Consider the following 24,911-nt stretch of genomic DNA (forward strand, 5'->3'; position numbering starts at 1 on the left):
AGAAACTGCTGTGCATTTCACTAGCATCATGTATCTCTTATGCAGAGTTCTACCATGCTGACCTCTTACATGTAAAATTCAAACAAACACACATGTCACATGACAGGCTAGTTAGCCTTCCTAGTTTATCTCAAACAACTCACGCACACACAAAAATCCACCTGAATCTAACAAATCATTCCTCAGATTTAACCTACCTTTATGGTTTTTTTAAACATGTTGTCAGGGTAGAAATTCACCATGGTAGACTAACATATTTTCCCACCACTTTTATCATTTCGTTACTAAAATGACTTAAATGATACTAAAAATCGTGTTGTTTCTTTCCTCACCTGGCTAAGAACAAGTCTTTTCCCTTACATGTTCTGGGGCAAGCATCAGCCAAGATCCTCGAATGTCAAGAAAAAATAAAGCTGAAAATAAAATCAGACCATTGCTTCAGTTCTTTATTAAAATCATTTTATTTTTGTCTTGCAGTACAGCACAGTATTGTCATTATCCCCACTGGTGGTAGATGTGGCTGAAGCAGAGGGATGGCAACATCTAACCACATCTGTGCGTGTGTGTGGTGTGTATCTGTGTTTGTGTGTGTACACATGTCTTTGCGTGTGTGTGAGGTGCTGACAATAAAGTGCAGCACCACCAGCCATCAACCCATACAGTCACTCAAAACAGCAGTATTATTACAAGGCCTTGAGACATTGTTCAGAGGCATACAGGCAGAAATTGTGGACATCCTCCCACTGCAGGCTAAAACTGGGCTTGCCAGGGCTCAGGAACAATAAATGCAATAAATGTTAGAAGCTTTAAATACACTTAAACACACTTTGGAATATGAATATATCAGTGTCCATAGAGGAATACTATACATTGAATGCATCTTAAACATGTAAAAGTATAAGATGTTCTACATTTGGAGCCTTTACTTTCTTGTTGGCAAAAAGTGGCGATATCGTTTATGTTGTCTGAAAATATGATGATCAAAGTAAAGCCCTGGTTCGACCATTTTTGGCCTTAGTGGAAACCACACTAGCAGATTTGGCTCTGCCCCTGACATGTGTCGTATTAGCTTCCCCAGTTTTGTAAAATTAAGAAAGAAACTTTGTGTTTGTTGTGTGTAACTATTTTTTTCCTTTTTTTTTTGTTTTGTTTTATAGCACAGCAGCTTGGCAGATACAACACACTATGTATGGATATCAAAGTCCTTATACAGTATTTACCATATAGGTTGGTTGGCAGGGGTAGCTGTGCATGGTTCGTATAGCAATACAGCTACTAAGAGATGCAAAAGAGCAAAGGAGAAAAAAAAGAAGCCTGTGCTGCTCGCTACATTGTTTTTTTTAAAGAGGTCACCTCACTCTACACTAAGGTATAAAGTCATGGGTCTGGAGAACTCAAAACAGGGTCAAGAATGTGACCCCCGCCTACACAAGTGAGAGTTGTGGTAAAAGCTGCTGTATCCATAAAAGGTTTAATTAGTCATTAATCTGTAGCCCAAACCAAAAATAAAGGCCCCTCTGGGTAATCAAACACATGCCACCACTGCTACAGTGACACGGTCGTAAGACACTCACGCACCCCTCCATGTTGTCACTTTGATGAACCCTTAAATGTTAGCTACAGTACATAGCTAATGGAGGTGGATGGTTGGTCTTAAGTGAGCAAAAACACAGTTACATACTGGTCTCTGTTTTCACTGGGCGCTAAGGAGCGGTGCAGGAGTTTCAAGACAAGGAGAGACGGACAAACGGACAAAAAAGACACACTCATTGAGATAATACCGTAAATTTAGTAGACAAACTTATATAACATAGATTTTAATCTTGAAATATAGTGTCATATATATATTTAGATATGCTTTTTTGATGAAATAAATATATCCACAGATACTCTTCTTCTTTTAAAAAACAGACCAGCTTTACAGCGGCAGACACGCACTGATGCAATGGATCGACATGAGGACAAAGAGGAAAGGGGAAAGAAGGAAAGGCCGGTGGCTCATTTTTCTAATGAAACACCCAAGCTTTGTATTCACACCGCTAGCAGCTGCTGTGTTACTGAGCTAGTACTTTAGTGTAGGAGTGTAGCAACAAGGCTTCTGCACTCAAATTAATGTTCTTATTCCTAGCATCAATAATACCAGTGCTATTTACACAACTGCACTGGCAAAACTGAACACCGAGTGCGAACATTTTCGAAAAAGTGACAGAGTCTAAAAAAGACATGCAGAAAGGGTAGTGGTGATACCAATCAACAGACATTTGACCAGTTGTCTGAGCTTCATATACAGTGTTAGAGTTTTGTGAACTAATTTTATTTTTTAACTGACTGGTTTTTGGTTTGTCATTCATCATTTAGGCACAAAAATCATTTGGCTTTTGGGAACAGATCATGGTTTGGATCAAAATATGCATGCATGATGACAAAGCTAACCCTGCAGGCTGAACAGTTACGCTAAAGCAGGGGTGTCCAACTCCAGTCTTCGAGAGCTACTGTCCTGCAGCTTTTAGATGCATCCCTGCTCCAACACAGCTGAATCAAATGGATGGATTACCTCTTCAGCCATCACATTTGGCAAAGGCCTGATAACAAGCCTTTCATTTGATTCAGGTGTGTCGGAACAAGGGTGCGTCTAAAAGCTGCAGGACAGGAATGGAGTTGGACACCCCTGTGCTAAAGAATAGCCAGGGCATTCAAGTATGATGCATTCAAAGAGTTCTGATCAAACGAGCTGGGAGTGAAAGCGTGCTCGCCAAACAAGATTAAAGTATTGAGTGTGATTTTTGGCAACAAACATGAATTGCTTGCGATGTGAATGCACAGAAACATATTACACTTCATGCTTTTCCAGCTTTCACTTCAGTTATGTTGTTGCTGCTGATTGTAATAAGTACTGAACTCTATAACTTGATGTAATACAGTCTCACGTTTGAAGAATGGAAATCTATAATCTGGTGTAAGGAACTTCCCTGTGGTCTGTGAAGATTATTAACACAAAGTAATTATATACTTTTTTTTATTATAATGAAGTGGAAATGAGAAACAATATCCCCAAATATTAAGATGCTAAACAACAATTTTATCTAACGCTACCCACCGCCACAAATATATATATATAATATATATATCTAGATTTTTAGTTAAAAGAAAGTCAGACAAACTCTACACAGCAAATTCATGTTAAAATATAAGTTCTTTTTTTGTTTTCTTCAGCTGAAGTAAATTATGGCTCAGATGCAGTTAGAGGCAAACGACATGAGCTGACCAGACGAATGGGAAAGCTGGCTCAGTCACCTTGACCAAATGAAAACACAAACAGCATTGTGCCGGCGGGTCTTGCCTATTTAATTGTACTCCGCTGATGTCCAGTGTCCTGATGCTGAATTCTAATGTTGATGGTTCTAACAGACTACTCTTGCTAAGTGCTTGACATCGGAGTGTAACTGCTGGTGTCAGCTCGGTAATGGATTAAAAAGCTATAGCTCTTGGTTACACATTTACAAGGTGAGAAATACTTAAAAACAAACAAAAAAAACAATATCACAGGAGGTTCTACTGTGTCTTCTATACACTCAAACCCAACACTTTCTCAAACCCTGCTATCATAACAACACAGCCATAATCTCTTTGACATCAAAACGGCACTCGTACAAGGTCTAATTTTGCTCCAATAGAATCCTTGCCTGACCGTCCTGTCCACACATGTTGACTAAAACTTCATAATTTACACAAAACATATGGCAGGAGCAATTAGCATAAGGCTATAAGTATTTATTTCCCTGCATCTTTGCCTAACAATCCGTGTAGCCCCATGTAAAGTATTAGACTGATCCATCATGCCACGCAAAACCTGGATTGCTAAGTTTAACACAAGCAAACAAAAATCAAGTAATTTCTAACCCATAACCCATTGCAGCTTCGCTTTTTCAGTAGCTTACCTTACCAGGTTAGTACAGCGTTGTTTATGTCAGCAGGAACTGAGCTCTGTCACTAAACTGTCAGAGATGCTACAATTTCCTTCTTAAAGTGTCTTAATTGTTGTTGCAGCACACTTGTTTAGAGGGTGACTTTACATTCAGTCGAATACAGGGAGGAAACAGACACTCCATTGTCGCAGTTAGGTAGTTGAGAGAATGTTTCATTTGCACCCAAGCTTGAGTAGTATGGCACAGTGCTTACATTGTATTTGATTTAATACGTGTCTTGATATATAGAACACCATCAATAACAACAACAACTACAACACAGAAGTAAAGGTTTTTTAAAGAATAAAGCTGTGACATGAACAGAGGGTGAACAAGATATTGCTCAAAACCAGGATTGGATGAAGTGACTTTTTAGGCTGCACATGTCATTGGATGTAGCTTTATGTGAGTGTGTGTGCGTCCGTGTATGTGTGTGTGTGTGAGTGTTAGCATGTGTGCATATTTTGGAGATGATGGAATACTCCGCAAGATAAAAGGAAACACAGCTGCTAACGTTGTACAGATTGATGTTGAGCTCTACTTAAGTTTGGCACTCAGCTTTTCATTAAGCCAGTAGAATATCAGTCACAGTTGACTTACCCTGTTGTCAAAAATACAAACACAGAAAAGCACAGACACACAGAATAATCACATCAAGGAGAAGAGCCAAGAGGGGAGGACGGGAGAGGAGATGACAGGAGAGATGACAAGGTAGACATGTGAATAAGGCGGGAAAGGAATTGGAAAACACATTGAAAGAATAGAACAAAACAATAAAAATAAAGGGGATAGAATACGTTGGGGAAAGGGGGCAGTGGTGTAAACTAAAGAAAAACAGCGGACACCGGAAAAGACAAGGTGGTTACCACCCTCCTCTTCTTCTAAGCAAGAAGGTATTGATCATACACAACAAAGGTGCCTCAAACGGGCGTCACAGTTCTGCGGGGGTGTAAACAGTTTGTTAAGGACAACGAAAAATAGGGAAATAAGGGATAAGCGATTTATGTAAGAAAAAAAACAACACAAAAACAAAAAGCAAGAAAGTGTTCTGTTTTAAAGGCTTCTGAGAGCAGCAGGTATACAGTACTACAAAGTTCCTGAGCCCTCAGTAAGCATTAAGAATCCTATGAATACAAACTACTGCTCTGCTTCAACATCCAAAGCCCTTTACTTTCTAGAGCAAAGGATTCTCCTTCGTTTGTACCACTTTTGATGTTTGATTTGCTTTCGGTGTCTTGGTTAACTTACTTCAGAAGTTGTTACTGTGGTTGTAGTCTTTCACATACTGAGAGGAATAAAAGGAAGTAACAAGAGATTGCTCATGTTTTCCTTTGACCTACCCCATTGGGTTTGTTTGGCTTTCTGGTTTGTTTATTTGTGCAGAACTTTAGGAAAGGGCTCAGTGCGTATGCTGTACTGACTTGGCTTGGCAGCATGTTTGCTGCTGGGCAGATTCAAATCCAGTTCAACTGCTTTAGCCTCGAAGGGCTCTCTCTTATGACTTTTGATACCTTGTTGAACTTCAGACCTCACTCTCCACACTGGAGAAATGGGCAGAGCCCCTTCGGGAGCAAAGGCTCTTGGTTTTGAGGGGTAAATGAGGGGACTGAGGAAATCTCTGGGGCTGGGGTACAGAGCGCAATCTCTGGTACTGCAGTTTGGCACTTGCCGAAGCCATGGACGAGGCTTGGGGTGCCCCTGGTGTTGATGAGACCACAGAAGGAGAAGATACAGAAGAGGAAGGAGTAGGTGGAGGAACATGTATAGAAAGAGATGAGGAGGGTGGAGCTGGAAGGGCAGGGAGCGGAGGTGGCATGTTAGGGATAAGTGTTGGAGGAGGGGAAGCCTGTCTTCCTCGATCTCGATCCCTGTCTGTTCTCTGTGTGCGCTGCTGGATACTGAGGTTTGACTGGCTGCCAGATTTTGATGGATTCTGTGACCGATCGGGTTTGGACGAAGATGAAGAGTCATGTTTCGACTTCATGGGACCACTAAAGCTCTGGCAGTGGTGGTAAAGCTCTTCCTGGCTTCGTGAAGTTACGCGAGCCCATTTGGAGGAATGGGAGTGTGGGTGGTGTCTCGGGGAGTGACAGGAGGAACAAGCAGCGTGCCCTCTTCCCTTATCCTTTGATTTGCGCTTACTCCTCTTCTCATCCTGTATGTGGAGCTTGTCCACTGACCAGTATCGTCGAGGAGGTGGCGGCGTGAGAGGAGGTGGGGGCCAGTGCGAACCTGATCCCCACCCTCGCTCTCCTCCCCCACCTCCACCTCCCCCTGATCCCCAGCCACTCTCCGCTGTTCCCCACCTCTCTCCTTGCTCCAGGAACAGGTCATCTCTGCTGTTGATGCTGCCAGCTTTTTCCCGGGAAGGATAGGTACTGAAAAACCAACCTCCCCCTCCAATCCCTCCCACTGCTCTACCTTCGTGATCTTCCCAGTACCTCTCAAATTTCCCAAACTCCCCTGAAGAACCGTCATCATCAGAATATATCCCGACTACCTTATCACGTTCACGCTCATCATCAGACATTGTCCTTCCTCCTCCACGCCTCTTCACATGCTCTGTTTTCCTCCTGTCACGCTCCGAATCTTCTTCTTCATCATCCACTTCAGATTCCCACTCATGGAAGGACAGCCCCTCCTTGGAGTGCACCTCCACTCTTTCATTCCGTCCCAACAATGGCCTCCTCTCTCCTTCTACTCCTAGAGCATCCCTGTCTGAACTTTTACTCTTCCTCCTTTTAGAAGAGGCAGGCAACAAGGGCAGGAAGGCAGATGGAATGGCATCAGAGGATGGGTTGCCCCCTCCCCAGAACTTGACTGATGTAGAAGGCTTGCTGCTCGAGCTGTGATAGTGCTTGCTGTTTCTTCGCCGGTGGTGTCTTTCCTTTCCTCTGCTGTCTTCCCCATCATCCCTGGTTTTCTCTTCTCTTTCTTTTCGCTCATCTTCACCTGGGATGTTCCATCCGTAACTTCTCACTGAGCTCTCACTTTTTTTCCGAAAGGACTCTCGCCTCAGTGCTGGGTAAGATGGGAAGTCTGGTGTTCCTGATTTGAGTTCCTCTCTTTTTTCAGGATCCCCTCCTTCCTGCTCTGACCTTTTCCGGTCTCTCTTCCTCATCTTATCATCTTTCTTCCTCTTTTTCTTTGCTTTGCGCCGCTTTCGCTCCCTTTCTCTCTCTCTCTCCTCCCTCTTCTTTTTCTTTCGACCTTTCTTCCTTCTCTTTTTTTCACGCTCCCTCTCTTTGTGGTGTCTCTTCTCCTCTCTACCCACTCCTCCTTCTCCTCGGCTTGTTGCTCCACTTCTCCCTCGGTCTCTGTCACCCCATGATGCCCACCACTCCTGTAACTGGGCCAGTTGGCTGCCAGTCCTCTCTCTACCATAATCTCTTTGGGGCCGTGGTTTGCGTGGTGGTACTGGTGGAGGTGGCGGGCTGCACGGCAGTGAGCGCGATGACATTCGGCGTGATCGAATTTTCTTCCTCCCAAGAAGGAGGCTGGACTCCTCTGTAAGGAGATCTGAGTCATATTCATCATCTACGATAAAATCCCGATCACCTGCTCGATACCGAAAACTAAGCGAGGAGTTGTAGGAGCTGTCACTTGAGCAAGAAGAAGGTGAGTTTGAACGAGAAAGTGACACTGAGGATGAAGAAGAGGATGAGGATGATGTGGAAGAAGAGGAAGAAGACGAGGCACTGGAACAAGACGAGTAGAAATGGCATGGGGACGAGGGAGTGGTAGGGGTGTGTGTTGGAGAAGAAAGAGGGGCAGGAAGAGGTGGAGGTGGAGGGGGACGACGTCCTCTTCTTCCACCTCCATCACTTGCTCCATATCGCCCACCTCCTCGCCTCCCCAGAGGGAGGATGTTCTCATACAGGGGACCTCCTGAGCCTTTTCTTCTTGTCTGAGCTAAGCTGCCTCGTCGCCAGAAGGGAGGCCTTCGTGGAGAAGATGGGATTGGTGGAGGAGGCTTGGAGATTAGGTGCCCCGGGCCTTGTTGGGAGCCTTTAGGAGGTAGCCTTGGCATACCTGAGGCCTTGGGGCCTCGAGAATTGGCTTTGGGAGTCTGCTGGGGGCCCCCTGCCTGTTGGTCCGAGTTAGATCCTAGCCCCTCTGGATCAATAGGACCATAGTAACGCTTATATTCATCTAGCCCTGTGTCACCTACTCCCACTGCTCCACCTGCAACTCCTCCTTGCAGGCTCCAGTGCTGCCCAAGGTTTTGTTGATACTGCTGCTGGGCCTGTAGTTCAGTGATCCCACCAGCTATCCCTCCAACACCAACGCCTCCAGAACTGCCTGTGCTCACAACCTTTTCTGGCTTTGGCCTGTTCCAGCGATCAACCACAGCCAGTCTGCGGTCATGTCGAGGCAAGAAAGTGGAGCAAGGCATGGGGCCCTCTAGTAAGGGACTAGTTGAGGGACCAAGAGCCATTGCTGAGTGTCCAGCAGTTGGCGGAGACCCAGGCAACATAGTGGTATAGGTCTGCCCTGGTTGCTGTTGGTGGTGCTTCTGCGGTTGTTGCTGCTGCACCATGGCAATGGCAGTTGTGTTGTTTACTGTGGCTGTAACAAGGTGTTGTTGGGGTGCACTAGGCATGTTGGTCACGGTGTGGTACTGGGGCAAAGAGCTTTTGCTCCCTCCCGGTGTTGTCTCATCCTCAAACTGGCAGCAACTGTACATCCCCTGGGTGGAGAGATAACAGAGAGATTGTAATTAGACCAGCAGGCTGTCAAGTATGATAAGAAAGAACTGTGTGTCTATGTGTCAGAGACAGAGAGACACAGAGAGCCTGACATCCCCAATTTTGAAAAGGAAACCCACAGAGCAGCTTTGATCTGATATCTTTACAAACCATGTGAAAGCTATCCACAGAAGACTGTGTATGGATGAAATACAGTACAGCAGGACCATGAGTTCAACCTTTACTAGCATTCTAAAAATCAAGATCCATTCTTCAACCCATTTTCAACTGACACTAAACAATGTGTTTTTGTACATTCGACAAGTGTGAGAGACACATTTTTATAAACACACTTCTGTTGATGGTAAATGTATCGTTACAGACCATAAAAATAGAATAATAGTGTTAATGAGATACTGCATAGTGTTATAAAGAAAGTCTCTTTCAGGCAGCTGCTACAGATACCTCACAGAGCATGAGTTAAAATTGCCTGCATTGTAACTTTTTACCAGAATATTATTCAGACTGAGAACACAGACTCCGTAGCTTAGCAGGTTCAAAACAAATGGATTCTATTCTGTAAATAACTAATTTTCCTTTCTCTCAGAATGGTGGGAATTTGCTGTAGGTGGTTTCCAACTACCTATTGTTTTCTGCACGGTCATATCTCATCTGAAGAGAGTAGTCAAAGAGTACTGCCCATTAAATATTAATGAGTTTTGGGGAAAAAAACAAACACAACTTTGGACTGAGTTTACCAGGCTTCTGGGATTGTCAATTTTCCCACTATGAAACCAAACAAAGCTTTCAGCAAACAAAGTGTCACTCAGTTGGAACAGGACTATGTTTTCTCCAAAAGCACTGTGAAAATCAATTGAAGAGAGCGCTATGTGCAAGTAGTATCCAGCTTCTGGAGAGGAGTCAAAACAAAGGGGAGAGCAGAAGCAACAAAAACTATTTTGTCACTGAGCAATAAAACAAATGGTGACTGAAGCTTCATTTAACTGAACCGCTCTTCTTTCCAGCTGCCAGTTTGGTTACTTAACTGAAACTAAACACAAGCTTCATGTGTTCACACTGCTTATTTTCCCAATGCACAAATTAAGATTAAAATATTTTCTTTGATCTTAACTAGAGGAGATTTCAGTGGCAACAAAAACAATTCTGCTTCTAAAACTTTGTGTAGATTTCAATTTTTCTGCCATGTTATTGTAAAAAAAACTGTCCAGAAAACAAAAAAGAAAGATTTTTTTGTACTTATACTTATACTTAAACATGGATATAAAATTAAATCTTGATATTTTTTTCTCATATTAAATATTTTGGACTACCTTCCATTCTGGCTAGAAAATATCAGGACAGAAAGGCTCACTTTCAAATGTACTGCTGTTGTTATTTTCTGTCATTTGAGCAGAAAAAAAAGAATAAAGATTGTTCTTACTTGGTTTTAATGAACTACTCCAAACTGGAGAGAGCACTTTAAAATCACCAGTCAAGTATTTTCCATCTCTTCAGCAACCTTTCAGCAAAACTTATGAATAACACATGACACGGGTGAGTCAGACTGATGGGTAAATTATTGGCGCATCATAACATTTTTAAACATTTTAAAACTTTTGCAATTCTAAATCCCAAACAGGAGTAATCAATTCTAACTTTGTCTTAGGTGAGCAACTCCATCTCTGCTGTGTCTGGATGCTCTTTCTCTCCTGCCTTTGTGTTGTTACAGCTTACTGTAGACAGATGGTAATCCATTAGCACTACTAAATAGCTATGTAAATCAAAGAAAGAAAGGAAAAAAAAACAACTCCATTATTCCTCACATGTGAGAATGATTTATATGATCTACCAATATCTGCCAGATCTCAATGATAAAATGTGTGGAACTTCCTGTGAATCTCCGCTCCTCACCCGAACCCAGATCTGATGGAGGGACTGTAATAATGGCCCTTCTGGACCCATGAATCAGCAAACCTAGTGGCAGAAGTGCTATCGCAGTCCCCAGAGCATGGGGCGCAGTACACTGTGAAATTGAAACTTGGGAGTCTCTGACTGGGTTAAAGCAGGCCAGCTGCAAAGACTTTGCAGCAAGCATTGGATATAGCACAGGAGGTAGAAGCTAACTGGGCCTTCTACATCTAAGTGATATTTTTATTCTTAAGGTCTAGAGATCTAGAGACTAGATTTTTCTAAAATCCTGAAACGTTCTGAATGTATGAAGGAAGGTTAACGTGCACTCCAAAGGATCTGACAGCAAGCCCAACAGGGAATACGTGCATGGATATCAAAGATTGCAAAGAACACAATAGATTTTCACCAAGATGGTAAAAACAGATATAAGTGCATACAGAAAATCACACTTGGTTCTTGTATCATTACACACAGAACCAACAGATGCACTTGTACACACATATTACCTGACATAGCTAACAGAGTAACAGAGAGAATAAAAATGTCAGGAATCACTTAAAACAGATACGGAAGCATCTTTACCCTTCCATATCCCCAGTACAAATTCCATGTAATATATGACTGTGTCTATGTGAGACAATTATCTGCTGAATTCAGTAAGCAGTTGGATCATTATGTGTCATGCCTCCTAAATGATCACTCCAGGCAGTACACTTAACCACAGTTAATGTGTGTGTGGTACGTGCACATTAAAGGAACAGTCTTTTCCCTCTAGTTTATAAAAAAACATTTAATCTAAAGTATTTCTTTCTGCCAGATTATACTCCTTTATTACTGGGGTCCCCTTAAGCTTAGCTCAACTGCTAGCTATCTGCACACTTACTTTGGCTGGTGGATGGAGACGAAGAAGAAAATAGTTCCTACAAAATCTGCAACAAGAAGATTTGTGGGTGTTTTTGTGTCTGAGTCATGACTTCTGGAAAGAAACAGTGCTGCTGAGTTTTTCCTTTCATTATTATTTTTTTCTGGTACCACAAGGCCGGGGCTTTTTAGTTCCATTATACTAAACACAAAGGAGACATCTCGCATCAGCAGATCTCACCAAAATCAGGCAAATCACTAAAACAGTCCACATGGATACATTTCACTATATCAAAGCGTAAAAAAGCTAAACATTGAATTTACTTAGGTTAAATTCCTTAAAGTCAGGTGTGCATAATCAGTGCAATGCAATGATCAAATCTCGACCTTCCTTTTATGACGCTTTCCAAATAAGTTCTATTCTGTTGTATCACAGACCTACAAATCTACATTTGCGTCACTAAATCTATTGTAGAAGAATGCGTACTATACAGTGGAAAAGCAATACTTAGTAGACTCAGACTCTAGTGGCACTTGAGTAGTCTACTCATACAGTATGATGGATCCCAAATGTCAGAAATAAACACCCCAGTGTTCCCATCTGTGTAAATTAGCCATTTCTGCTGCATTGTGTCACAGGAGGAGCTAATAAATCAATCTTTTGTTTTCCTTCCAACATGGTGGTATTACAGTTACAGCCACAGGTACACATCAGGCATCACAGCATCTTCTGACAAATAAAAATATCTCTGCAGTGCTCGATGAAGCCTGCTTCACACTTCAACAGTCTCACCCTCCCCTCCACCTCACCTCTGTCATTCCTCCTCCTATCTGTCCCTGTGTTTTCTTTTCCTCCTCCACCTCCTTCCGGCATCCCCGTCCAACTCCTGTTATGCTCCACTACCTCCACCATCCAAACCTCCAGCTGTCTCCTCAGCCAACTCTTTTCTTATCTCAAAGTTCCCCTCCCTTACCTTTCCACTTCTCCTCACTTCCTCCCTCCCACTACACCATCCATCCCCTTTTCATCCCTTTTGATACCTCCTGTTTACTCCCAGTTCTCATCTTTCTAGTCATTTCTTCTCTCATCACTTTCTTCTTTCTTCTGTTTTTCACTGCAACATATGCACAAAGTATTTCCATGACCCCAAGCTGAACTTGCAAAAACTGTACTGGCAGTAAAAGAAAATAGACGTGCAACAGCTAAGTGATCACTCTGCCCTGGACCTTTGGGTTAACCCTGGAACAATGCCAAGGATAAAGATTGCTGATGTTCCCGTTTTTGGCTGTCTGCTCTTGTCCCTGCTGAGTGCAAGAAAAAAAGTCCTGATATTGGTATCCAATTCTGCACAGTCCACATCTTGATTGTGTCTGAAAACAGTCTATTAACCTTCTATCTCTTTTGAGTGAACCTCAAGGCTGTAAGCACTGATGGATATTCATTGTGTTGTTTGTGCCAAAAAAAAAAAAAAGAACAGTAGATTAGCAAATATGTCTTCACCTTTGAGTCTGTCACAACATAAGGCCTGCAGAAATCATTTACCAGTTCTCCTTGAGCACACTTTTGTGAATTTTTAACAAATTGCACTGATTAGTTCTCCCTTCTCATGTGAGAGTGCACAAATCAGTGAGATCAGCTGCTTCACTGTGGCTCAAAATGAATGAAAACATTCATGTGCTTATTTCTCACTTCTTACTGGTACTTTTGAGCATTTTCTTTACATCTGGCAGGGATAAACTATACTTATCCAAACCATCGTTAGGCATCTTTGGTTTTAAATTCATGCATATTATTTCAAAGTAGCAAAAGAGTGAGCAAGTCCTTCACTGAAATCTTTTCATCTGGCATCGACTCCAAAGCAAAAATAAGTAGTCAGTCTGAGCATATGAAAAACACATGGTTTACCACAATATATTCTGGTACGTCCTGCACTGCAGTGTGGAACATTTTCATCAGTCTCCTAAAAAGTCTCCTAAAAGTTAAGCTGAATCCAGGTAATTACAGTTGAAAAAACATTACTGACAGCACAAAGGGGGGCGGGTCCTAAAAAACTATTCCCAACTTTGAGATGAGTGAGAGTGACCAATTAGGAAAAGTTCAACAGTGAATAACTATCAGTGCAACAAGCAAATCGTTCCCTGAGTGAAGAAAGATTTAATCCTGCTGTGTGAAAGTCTTGAGCCAACCCTTAGTATGCTAGACTTTCAATATTGGCTGCCTTTTCACTCATTAAGGATTTTATCTTCTTCTTTTTTGCTTTATTCACTTAACACTAAACCATTTAAACAAAAAAGCACATCATTCAAACATGAGCCAGTGTTATGTTTAGCATAAAATAGTATTATTGTACCAAGAAGTTGATTTGTAAAGAACTATCAGCTGAAACTTGGCGTATCATGTGCTGTATGTTCTTTGAGACTGTTGATCTAGACAAATAGAAGACAAAAGACGTAACAGGCCTAAACTGAATCTGTTATTTTCTCAAGAAATAATCCAGCTAACACTGACACGGGACCTAAGGATGTATAACAGTGAGTGTCTACAGGCATCTGTAAAACACAGTGACTGGCTCTGTCATGGTTTGGAGCTTCATTTCAGTCAGTGGTTTTGGATCTTGTCAGTGAATCCAAAAAAGTACCATTAGATATCTATCCACCATGCAACAGTATCTGGAAACCCTCAGATTGACAACAGCTTCATTTGAAAGCATGACAATGATTCCAAACACACTTCCAATGATTCATACTTGGATAGAAAAGCACACAATGGAACACCATTGGTCACAGTTTGGTCTCTCCAGAACTCAGACCTCAAAATTAATATTAAAACATTGTGGGGTCATCTTAACAGAGAAAGGGGGGAAAAAGCTTGCTTAAGGGTTCAGGCTGTGTTGAAAAACGAGGGTAATCATAAATACTGATTTTCAGTGGTTAGGCTACAAAAACTGTTTTTGACTTGTATACTACATTATCAGTTATGTTTGCATAAATTGCTGCACTTATTTCCATTAAGGGGTGACTCAAGACTTCTGCACAGTACTGTGTTATTTTGCATAGTGTATCAATCAAACTTTACTTAATGCTCTGTATTGGGCATGTAAGGTACACATCTGTCAATTAATGATAAGTATTCATTGAAATTACACAATAACTAGTATCTTTAGAGAAAATATCCCGACTATGTTCTATTACTTCTACATAATTTCTATGATTTTACATTTAAATATCCAAGAGTTTTTATGTGCCTGATAGCAGTTTGATTACTATTGTTGTTGAATGAGTCTTCCCTCTTACCCTGCTGAGAGCCAGGAGAAAGTCCATCCCGCCCGATCGCTTAACACAGTGCCGTAGTTTCCAATACACCAGATGCTCCCAGGCAAACACCAAGAGGCTGAGGCCCATTGCCACCAGCAGCATATAAAAGACCCCCGCCATGTTGTCAATGTCCAGTTTACTGCTCATCACCTGACAGACAAGGAGAGAAAGGGGAAAGGTTATGGGAGGACAGGAAAGTGTATTTATTACCAACAAGAACCAAAAATACTGACAACAGCCAGTGCTACCCCTCAGTCTCCTGGTAGACTCGCCTATAGTGTTGGTTTCAAAATCCTACAGTACGTCAACTTGTTTTCAAGTTATTCACAAAATCTTTAAAAAACCTCGATCTCTGATCTTGACCTTGAAGTTGAAGTCACTGAGATTCAAACTCACCAGAGGTTTTTAGAGATTATATGCTATCAATTGGAAAATCCCTAAATGCAGCATTCTTGAGTTATTGCATTTATACGATCTTTTTGAAAACTTGACCTCTGACCTTTGGGTTTAGGTCACTGTGATTCAAACTTGTTCAAGCTTTTTAGCAGATACACCTATCCTATCAATTTGACACTCCTCCGTTGCCTCATTCCCGAATGTCCATGCTGTCCACCCGGTAGGGTGACAACAATATCTCATCTGAGGGCTAAAAAGTTCTACAAATCTGCCCATCAAAAGATAAACACAACATGGTTTTATTCTTAATGTCTTAGGGTCAAACTTCCCACACTGAGTTCTGCTTTCTCATTATGAGGCATGAAAGAAAGCCATGCAGACCCTGTACCACCTGGAGGAAATACGAGTGATGGGCTATATCTAGAGGCGGGCTCAGCATGTGGCACGAAATAGGGGTAAACTGAGGGAACATAATGTGGTCCCACTACCACACACTGATTGGGATAAGAATAGGAACATTTTGGGGCATGTTAGGGAAAAAATCCCATATAAATGATCTCAACCCTTGTAAAACAAAGAGGAGCAGTGGAGACATTTTTTCTTTCCACATCAACACAATGTTCGCTCACTAACTGAACCACTTTCCTGTCCTGTTTCCCCAAATTAAATTCAAGTTGAAGCCATTTTGACAGTGCACATTTATGTGCATGTGAACATAATCAGAACAGAAGCAAACTAAAGATTGCAGAAGCACTGAAAGCAGAGCATGGCGACTATATTGAAATGACTATTTTTGAATAAGGTAAGGTTCCTGCTTTTTTAGGAGGTCACATCTAGTAGTTATGAGAGATTGAGTTAGTCCTGTGATTTTAGCCATTTTTGTCATACATACTTTTCTGCCAAGAGGAATAAATAAACAACAATAAATAAATAAACACCAGTGATTCCCTGGTTTGGTGTTTGATGAAGAGGACTGACGCGAAGCTCATTTTGAAATAGCTGAAGAGGATATATATTCATCAGGTTAATGGAGAAAAGTTGTAAAACATCATACCTCAATCTTATCATTGTGGCAGATGCCCGACAACCAGAGACGCTCCAACATATCAATCTCATCTGGAAGAGAAAGGGTAAGGGGAGAAAAAGAAGATTAAAATGAAGGGAATGTGGGGAAAAGACAAGAAAAATAAGAGGTTTAAGGTTCAGTGAAGAGTGCCATACAGCAGGGACGAAAACGGGGAAAGGGGAAGTGAGGAAGATAGTAGAAAGGGGAAGAATCATGAGAGAAGGAAAAAGACAATTAGGAAGAAGGATTTAAAAAGAAGAGTGTAAAATGGAAAGTAAGAGAAAAAAATATATAGAGAGGATTACCACCCCTTTGTTATGAGAGCAAGGTGTTTGATCCCCCAAGGGAAGAAAGAGGCAAGAGAAGGAAAGCTGAAGAGGCGAAGAGACAGGAGATGAGAGGAATGGAGGAGTGTATTGTTACAACTAAAATATAGAGTTAGGAGATGATGAAATATAGCGTGGAAGAGAGAAATGAGAGGAGCAAGCGAAGCTTTGTTTGTATATTGTTAAAATAGGAATGACAGATGAGACTGATTGGAGTTAGCAAACCAAAGAAATAAATATACAGCTGTGGTCAGATGTTTACATAGACACCATGGACATGGATGTCATGGTAATTTTGGACTTTTTGAAATACAGCATATAACTTTTAGCACTTTAGAAAACAACGATTGGTTACAAAGTTTGAATTTATTTAGGATTTTCTCTAATCCACACAGGTGTAAAGGTATACATATTGCTTCAGATATATACATGCACCCCACTTGATTTGGTTAAATGTATTTGGTAGCCATCTATAATCTTGTTGCATAATTCCGACTATTTGAGCACACTTCTTGGCAGAATTGATAGAGTTTCCTAGCATGTACTTTACCCAACTTCAAAGCTTAGTCCTATAGGGTTGAGACTAGGTTTTGGTTAGCCCATTTTACCCATTCCAAAACCAGTTGAGATGTGTGTTTGGGATCACTGTCTTCCTAGAACACTCAGCTCTGTCCAAGTCTAGTCTAGCTGTTGATTTAAACTTAAAGCATGCAGAAGTAGTCCTATTTCATCATTATTCCATTCTCTTTGTGGAGCCACTGATATCAAAACAGCCCCAGATAATGATGCAACCACCTCCATGCTTGACAGCTGGTACTGTCATGAATCGCTGTATGGCAGGCAGGAGTTTGGACCCAAAATGCAGGACTCACAACACACGGGAATAACCTCAAAACGTAGCTTTATTTGCTGACTCAAGGAAATGATACAAAACTAAACTAGGCAGGGAAAATAAAAACTAAATGCCACTGAGAGGCACACAAGGGAACACATAGCATGAGGGAGGACACGACAGAGGACTCAGGGAGATGCTGACCTAAATTCAGTGCGCATGCGCCAACCAGCATGCAGCCTGTTACAGTTACTCCTGCTTTTACTCTTCGTTTAGCTCTGTTTTCTTACGTATTCTTTATTTTCTGACTTGTATTTTCATCTGTTTATTATCTTTCACTCAATCATGTGGATTGAGAGAGTTTTTGTTCTTCTGGTGGCCGTGGAACTATTACTTTTATCAAGGAACGGGACCGCGACACGGACTGTTTACTCCAGAGACCAGCTGATCGCCCTGATGTCGGCCGGCTCACTGGCCAGACCCGCAGAAGAGGTATAAACCGTGTCTGCCGTCTATCGTAATGGGAAATGTGTGATCGTTATCGAATAAAATCGACGAGCTCTCAGCACTGGTACGGAGTCAGAGGGAATACCGAGAGTGTAGCCTGATGTGTTTCACTGAATCATGGATGCACCAGGACATTCCCGACGAGAATGCTTCGGTGGAAGGCTTCCACACTGTTCGGGCGGACAGGGACAGCATCGCTAGCGGTAAGCGGAAAGGAGGTGGGCTTGCTGTTTTAGTTAACAAGCGGTGGTGTAACCCTGCCAACATAACAGTCAAAGAAAGGATTTGTTGCCCGGACACTGAACTGTGTGCTGTTGGACTCAGGCCGTATTGTTTACCCAGGGAATTCTCTCATGTCATCTTGGTGGCTGTTTATGTTCCTCCCTCTGCTAACCCCACAGCTGCATGTGACACTATCCACTCTGCCATAGCTCGGTTACAGACTCAGCACCCGAGTGCCTTTATTGTGATCTCGGGTGACTTCAACCATGTATCACTGGACAATACACTACCAACATTCAGACAATATGTGGACTGTCCCACCAGGGGAGAGAAAATTTTAGACCTACTGTATGCTAACGTCAAGGATGCATACAGCTCCTCCTCCCTTCCCCCACTTGGTAGGTCAGATCATAACCTGATTCACCTCACCCCCCGCTATGTGCCAATTGTGAGGAGGTAACCTGTGACCATGAGGAGCATTAGGAGGTGGTCAGAGGAGGCCTTAGCAGAACTACAGGGCTGTTTCGAGGTGACCGACTGGGAAACACTCTGTGAGCCTCACGCCAAGGACATCAATGGGCTTACTGAGTGTATCACAGGCTACATAACTTTCTGCACCGACTCCATACCAAAGACGCCACGTCCCAGTGGCCCCCAGGATTACAGGCCCGTGGCATTGACCTCCCACATCATGAAGACCCTGGAAAGGCTCATCCTGGACCAGCTGCGACCCATAGTAAGACCACACCTGGATCCCCTTCAGTTCGCTTATCAGCCTCGTCTCGGAACTGAGGACGCCATCATCTACCTGCTCAATCGTGTCTACACCCATCTGGACCAGCCGGCAAGCACTGTGAGGGTCATGTTTTTTGACTTTTCCAGTGCTTTCAACACCATCAGGCCGACCCTCCTGGGTGATAAGTTAGCAGCGATGCAGGTGGATGCTTCTCTGGTGTCCTGGATTGTTGATTACCTGACAGGAAGACCACAATATGTACGTCTCCCACAGTGTGTGTCTGACAAGGTGATCAGCAACACAGGGGCACCACAGGGGACTGTCCTCTCCCCCTTCCTCTTCACCCTCTACACCACAGACTTCAGCCACTGCACAGAGACATGCCATCTTCAGAAGTTTTCTGATGACTCTGCGGTGGTTGGATGCATCAGCAGGGATGATGAGACAGAGTACCGGGCTGTGGTCGACTCCTTTGTCACGTGGTGTGAGCAGAATCATCTGCAGCTCAACGTGGCAAAGACCAAGGAACTGATCGTGGACTTCAGGAAGACCAGGAAACACTTGACCCCTGTTTCAATTCAGGGGGTCAGTGTTGACATTGTGGAGGACTATAAATACCTTGGAGTACACATTGACAATAAACTGGACTGGGCTAAAAACACCACAGCACTTTACAGGAAGGGCCAGAGTCGTCTCTATTTTTTGAGGCGACTGAGGTCCTTCAACATCTGCCAGAAAATGCTGAGGATTTTCTATGAGTCTGTTGTGGCCAGTGCGATCCTCTATGCTGTTGCATGCTGGGGGAGCAGGCTGAGGGTCGCAGATGCCAACAGACTCGATAAACTGATTCGTAAGGCCAGCAATGTTGTGGGGATGGAGCTGGACTCCCTCAAGGTGGTGTCGGAGAGGCGGATGTTGTCCAAGATAAAGACAATGTTGGATAACACCTCTCACCCACTCCATGACATGCTGGTCAGTCACAGGAGCACGTTCAGTGAAAGACTGAGATGACCGAAAAGCACCACTGAATGACACAAGAAATCATTCCTGCCTGTGGCTCCCTGTACAACTCATCCACTTAACACACTGTTTACTGCTACAGCTACACCCTTCTTGCACATGTTCTATTTCAGCTATTTATTAATAGTGACTTTTATGTATATATATGCCTCTATACAGTATATTGTGCTATTCTTAATTAGTGTATTCTCTGGAACACAGCTGACAGGAATAACCATAATAAGACAGGGGAAGCTGGACTGAACAGAATGAACATGCAAACGCGTGACCTTCGCAATAAAATGGGAATCATGATGTGGGAGTGGAGGAGAGGCAGACGAGGGAGCGAGGGAACACAAGGGAGAGCACAGACATGACGCGCTGAGGAAGGATGGAAAACGTAACACGAAGGGAAACACGGCACAAGAACTCACACCCCAATATAAACACAGACACACAGGGAGACACAGAGGGCAGAGACACACGGGGGAATCTAATAAACGAAACTGAACAACCTAGGAACCATAAAATAAATAATGAACTAACAAAATAAAACAACACAAGAAAACTAAGAACGCTGAGATGTACATGTATATATTTGACCCTGTGTTTATAATGTTGGATTAGAGAAAATCTGCACCCATGATGAGTGCAAGTAAACTTTGGAGCACATCTGTATATTTATGTAATGCAGGATAGAAGGGATTTTAATCACCACAATGTAAATTTGACATGCTATAGAACATCTTACAAACAGCTAGTCAACAAACCTGTATACTTAAGTTGTACTACAGTTGGTATAATACGCAAGCACATGAATGCAAAATATGCACGAACACTAAGAACAGGCTCAGGAAATAGGGAAAGGGAGCAAGAAAAAGATTTAAAGGATTTAGGAAAAGATTTGCAGCAAAAGTTATGAGATCGAAAAGGGAAATTGGGAATTAGAGACAGTGACTGCAAGAGACAGGAGCCCTTTGAAGCGGGCTGTGAAATGGCCTGCTGTCTACACCGAGGGCAGAGCGATGCGACAGCACATGGGAGATGAAAGGGGGAAATGCACACAAACATTACTCTTCCTGTTCAAACTATCAAAAACGTGCACACTCATGTGATACACACTTTGAGCTCCAGTGTAATGGGAGTCTTAGTGCTAGCTATTAATGCATTAATCAAAAAGACGGAGGCAGCGGGGAAGAAATCATGCTTTTCCCTCCCATGCACACACACACATGCAGACAGATGTGCGTGACCAGGGTGCAGAGGTCTTTTAAATCTAGCACACGCACACTGTTTTGAAAATACACTTGGAATGTGGAGGTTCCAATTCCCAATCCTCACTGTTACAATATTAATCGACCTGTGGGTTAATTAACCTTGTCTGAAAACCTTTCCATAAAGCCCTGCCACATGGATTAGTCTCCGCTGTGTTGACTAAAACATCAAATCTGAAAGAAAAAATAAAATAAATCTGGGTCAAGCGTGAGGGGATTGTGTGCCACGTTTCACTTCGCCAACAGTCGTGGAGGAATTCAAATGTTCTCTGACAGCTGAATTAAACTGAGCTCAACTCGATTGACCCTTCTTCCTCTCACCCCACTTCCTGCGCAAATCCTCACAATAAAGGCTAATACGCATGTTCATTCTGCGTATGGCTCCCTCCCATAATCTAATTTATCAAGTTTCAATGAATGTTCAGTTGATTTCTCTCCCTCTGCCCGGCTCTCTGCCTCGCTCCCTTTATCTCCCTGTAAATACGTTAATCATGGCTGCATAAAGCTGCTCTTTGGGAGAAATCTTCCCTACAAAGAGCTGACAGACAGGCAGAATTTCCTCCTTTACCTGCGCTGAGGAGGAAAATGCCACGGAGTGAAGATGGAGAATCGTCTCAACAAATGAAAGGAGCAGGCGTGCAAACCAAGACAGACCATAAAATAGAATCTGTGTTTCATTCTGCTGATTTTTGGCAGTTTTGTTGTGATTTGGGAACAATTCAATTTATGCTACTCCTTAATATTCTAACCTGTGCCTCTATAACATCAATGGCTTTATGTTGGTGTGCAGTGAGGAATTAAGCTCCTTTATTCTTTAATCCTCTCAGGGGCATAATAAATATCCCCTTTATCCAATCTGTGCAGAAATAGCATTAAGAACATTGTATTATGACCTGGGGCAGTTTTATACTTCACCTACAATGTCTTCTAAAGCAGTCAAATATATAAAACTGTGTATATGATCAATTCCAAGTTTGTGTGTGCATAAAAACTATAAATAGCATAAACGTGGACACACTCTATAACGTTTAGTTGGCTCTTAAACACACATAAGCACAGAGGTGACAAACGAGAAGCACAAATATAAGTTTTGATCATTTCTTTATAAACCACTGAAGAAATGCTTCCCTTTCTTCATGAGCTTAGGCCAGGAAAACTATATCGGTTTGGCTTTCAGTTTCTCTAGACTTCTTTTTCCAAATCAATGCTAATGCTGTCATTGTGTAATAACAATAATTTGCTAACCTTTTCAAGTAAAAGTGTAAAGTTTCATTCAAAATCCCCAAAACTGGGGAGAAGCACCCTGACTGACCAGATGATCTGCAAAAATGGAGATCATGGCGTCCATTCTTCACAAAAAGAGCTTTAATCACCAACATGTGATCATTTCCCTTATACAATACTGATTAAAAGCCATTTTTTCCAAGACAGATTTGGGCATATTGGAAATTATTAAAAGAGGAAGTCAAGTGTTTTTTGTTAACAAGTCTGCTTGATCATATAGTTCATTTGGCCTGGTCTCTTCAATTTTGGATCACATTTAATGTGATATCAGTAATATTTGGATTGGATTAAGTTTTATTTGTAACACTGTGGACAGCAGCAATATTTAGCATATAAATAACTGAAAGAGAACTCTGCTGGGAAAAAAGCAAATCATTTGAAGTTACTGTAACTGCTTCGTGTGAGTGACAGAAGTAAATTATAGGAGATACAGTTCCTCCATCACAGAAAGAAATTGCTTTGTTCAGACATCAGCCAAAATGTAAAAGTACAAATAAGAACTGGGACATGGAGAGGCAAAGGCTGTTTTTTTGGGCGAGAGTGATGGGAATCGGGTGGAGGAGGTCGTCAAGTCTAATTGATCTCTTAAACCGATCCTTTTCCCCCCTAAAGGTACTTCTGCAAGACACTTGGTGTAATAACAGCTAAGTGTACACATTTTGTCCTCAGACTTTCTTCATGTATACATGAAAGTGTACGCTGGAAAAAGCAGCATCAAATGTCTTTGCTGAGTTTAAGATGGTAAAATTCTATACAGATAAAAATGTATTGTTTCGGGGATTAGGATTCGTTTTCTGCCATTTTTAGTGCTTTGTTCATTAATTCATTTATGTTTAAATGCTGATCACAAACAATCTGCAGCTTTGGTTCAGCTGTGCAAAGTAAACAAAAGATTATAAACAAAATTGCAGGTTCAGAGAAAAATCTGTGGCTCTGTTCTGAATCTATAAAATGAAAATCAACATCTGGGTCTCTGAAGACTCAAAGCCATTTATACAAAAAAAAAAAAGAACATCAAGAAAAAATGAAATCAATTTCCCCAGGGTGAGCTGTGTTGCTCTAGTTTGTTCCACCCTTAGTGCCAAAAGCTGTTCATATTCACATCCTGTTATCATTCTTTTGTGTGTGAGGTGTTTTTATTGGCTTTGCTCAGTCAGCATGAATCACTGTGAGTGACACAAAGGGGAAGTGGAATGGAGGCGAACCTTGGATGCATGCTACTGTGGGATTTGAGCTCAGGTGCAACATCAGCATTTCTAACAGTGCACATTCCTGGATCTCTGTCCTTTTCGGCATCGCTTTGAAGAAAGTTTATTTCTTGGAAATACATTGCAGCCACGTGGGACCTGACACACAGATGCCTCATCTTCAAACAGTTTTCTTTATCAAAAGTATTGCTGTGCATCTGCTGTGTTTTGAATTTTCCTCTTTATACTTTAGCAAATGAGGGTCAGCAGCACGACAAAATCAGAGTTCAACAGGTGGTAGCTGCTGTAACAGATGGTAGCTAAAAGAAGACACGATTCTTTATCAGGGAATCGATAAATGATTGAATTGAGGAAGGCTAGTTCAAGAATGTTTACAAGACTCGTAGGGAAATTGCCCGTGTTCCCACAACGAAGATTGATGAGGGAACTGATCAGTCAGTATTTCAGAGCTGCAACAAGGGTCTAAGGCTAAGACTTCCTGTTCTGTCTACAGTTGTTATTTAGAAATGCACATAAAATATTTAAAAAAGGTGTTAAATAACAAAATTGTTTAGATTTTAGCTTTAGCTTACCTGCATGCAACCAAATCCTGATCAAACATGACTTCTCAATACTACATTGGTACCAAATGGGAACTAAAATCCTCTCAGAAGCCGGAAACAAACAACAAAAGTAGAAGAAACTTGAACTTTTTAATAATATGTTAAAAAGTTTAAGGACCCAGCGTTTAAAAATAATTTCTTCTATTTTTTCTACATCGACAGCTTTGCAGTCGTGGTTGTCATCCAACCAAACAGCTAGACATCTCATTTTAAGGACAAACTCACACATCTCTGTTTGAACATTTTGTATCACATACCATCAGCCTCCAGTGTTCTCTTCCCCTGGGAGCTGCTGTCACCGCTGCCACTGAGGCATTTTCCACCTGCCTCTCGCTCTCTCTAATTGCGAAGAGGCTAAATTGCTCCCCAGAGTAGGCAATTTGGTGACTGACCAGTCATGTGCTAAGAAAGGAAACGACAGCACTCTAACAAAGAGATGCATTGCTAGGAAACATTATAGGACTCTTAAAGGGCCACGCTGCTTGTGCAGTGCATGATGAATTCATGTCATGTCTTTGGGGTTGGTTATGAAACTGCTGTAGCTCGGTGTTGAGATTTTAAAGAGCGCCATTATCACAATTAGCCAAATATGTGAAATGCAGTTTGAGGAGGTCCTCTAGTGCTGTTCACACAATTATTGTTTTTTAATCAAATTGGGATTATTACACAGAACGTGGATGTTATTCACAGCCCTGGATAAATAACATCATTACCTATTT

The 24,911-nt window shown here is 42.0% G+C and overlaps 1 protein-coding gene across 1 annotated transcript in view; it reads right to left on the reverse strand.

Annotated features, from left to right (window-relative positions):
• Window positions 1-515: 515 nt before the first annotated feature.
• Window positions 516-24,911, reverse strand: part of grin2da (glutamate receptor, ionotropic, N-methyl D-aspartate 2D, a) — a 274,557-nt gene continuing 250,161 nt past the window's right edge. Inside the window, exons 17-19 of the mRNA XM_085395309.1 lie at window positions 16,191-16,252; window positions 14,720-14,890; window positions 516-8,655 (exon numbers count right to left, since the gene is read on the reverse strand). Of these exons, the coding sequence (XP_085251435.1) occupies window positions 5,488-8,655; window positions 14,720-14,890; window positions 16,191-16,252 (3,401 nt within the window). The 3' untranslated portion in view covers window positions 516-5,487. The remainder of the gene's footprint in view (window positions 8,656-14,719; window positions 14,891-16,190; window positions 16,253-24,911) is intronic.

This window comes from Rhamphochromis longiceps, linkage group LG22 (assembly GCF_057381845.1).
Source record: "Rhamphochromis longiceps isolate RC_006_pf linkage group LG22, R_longiceps_female_GT1.1, whole genome shotgun sequence".
Classification (NCBI taxonomy): Eukaryota; Metazoa; Chordata; class Actinopteri; order Cichliformes; family Cichlidae; genus Rhamphochromis; species Rhamphochromis longiceps.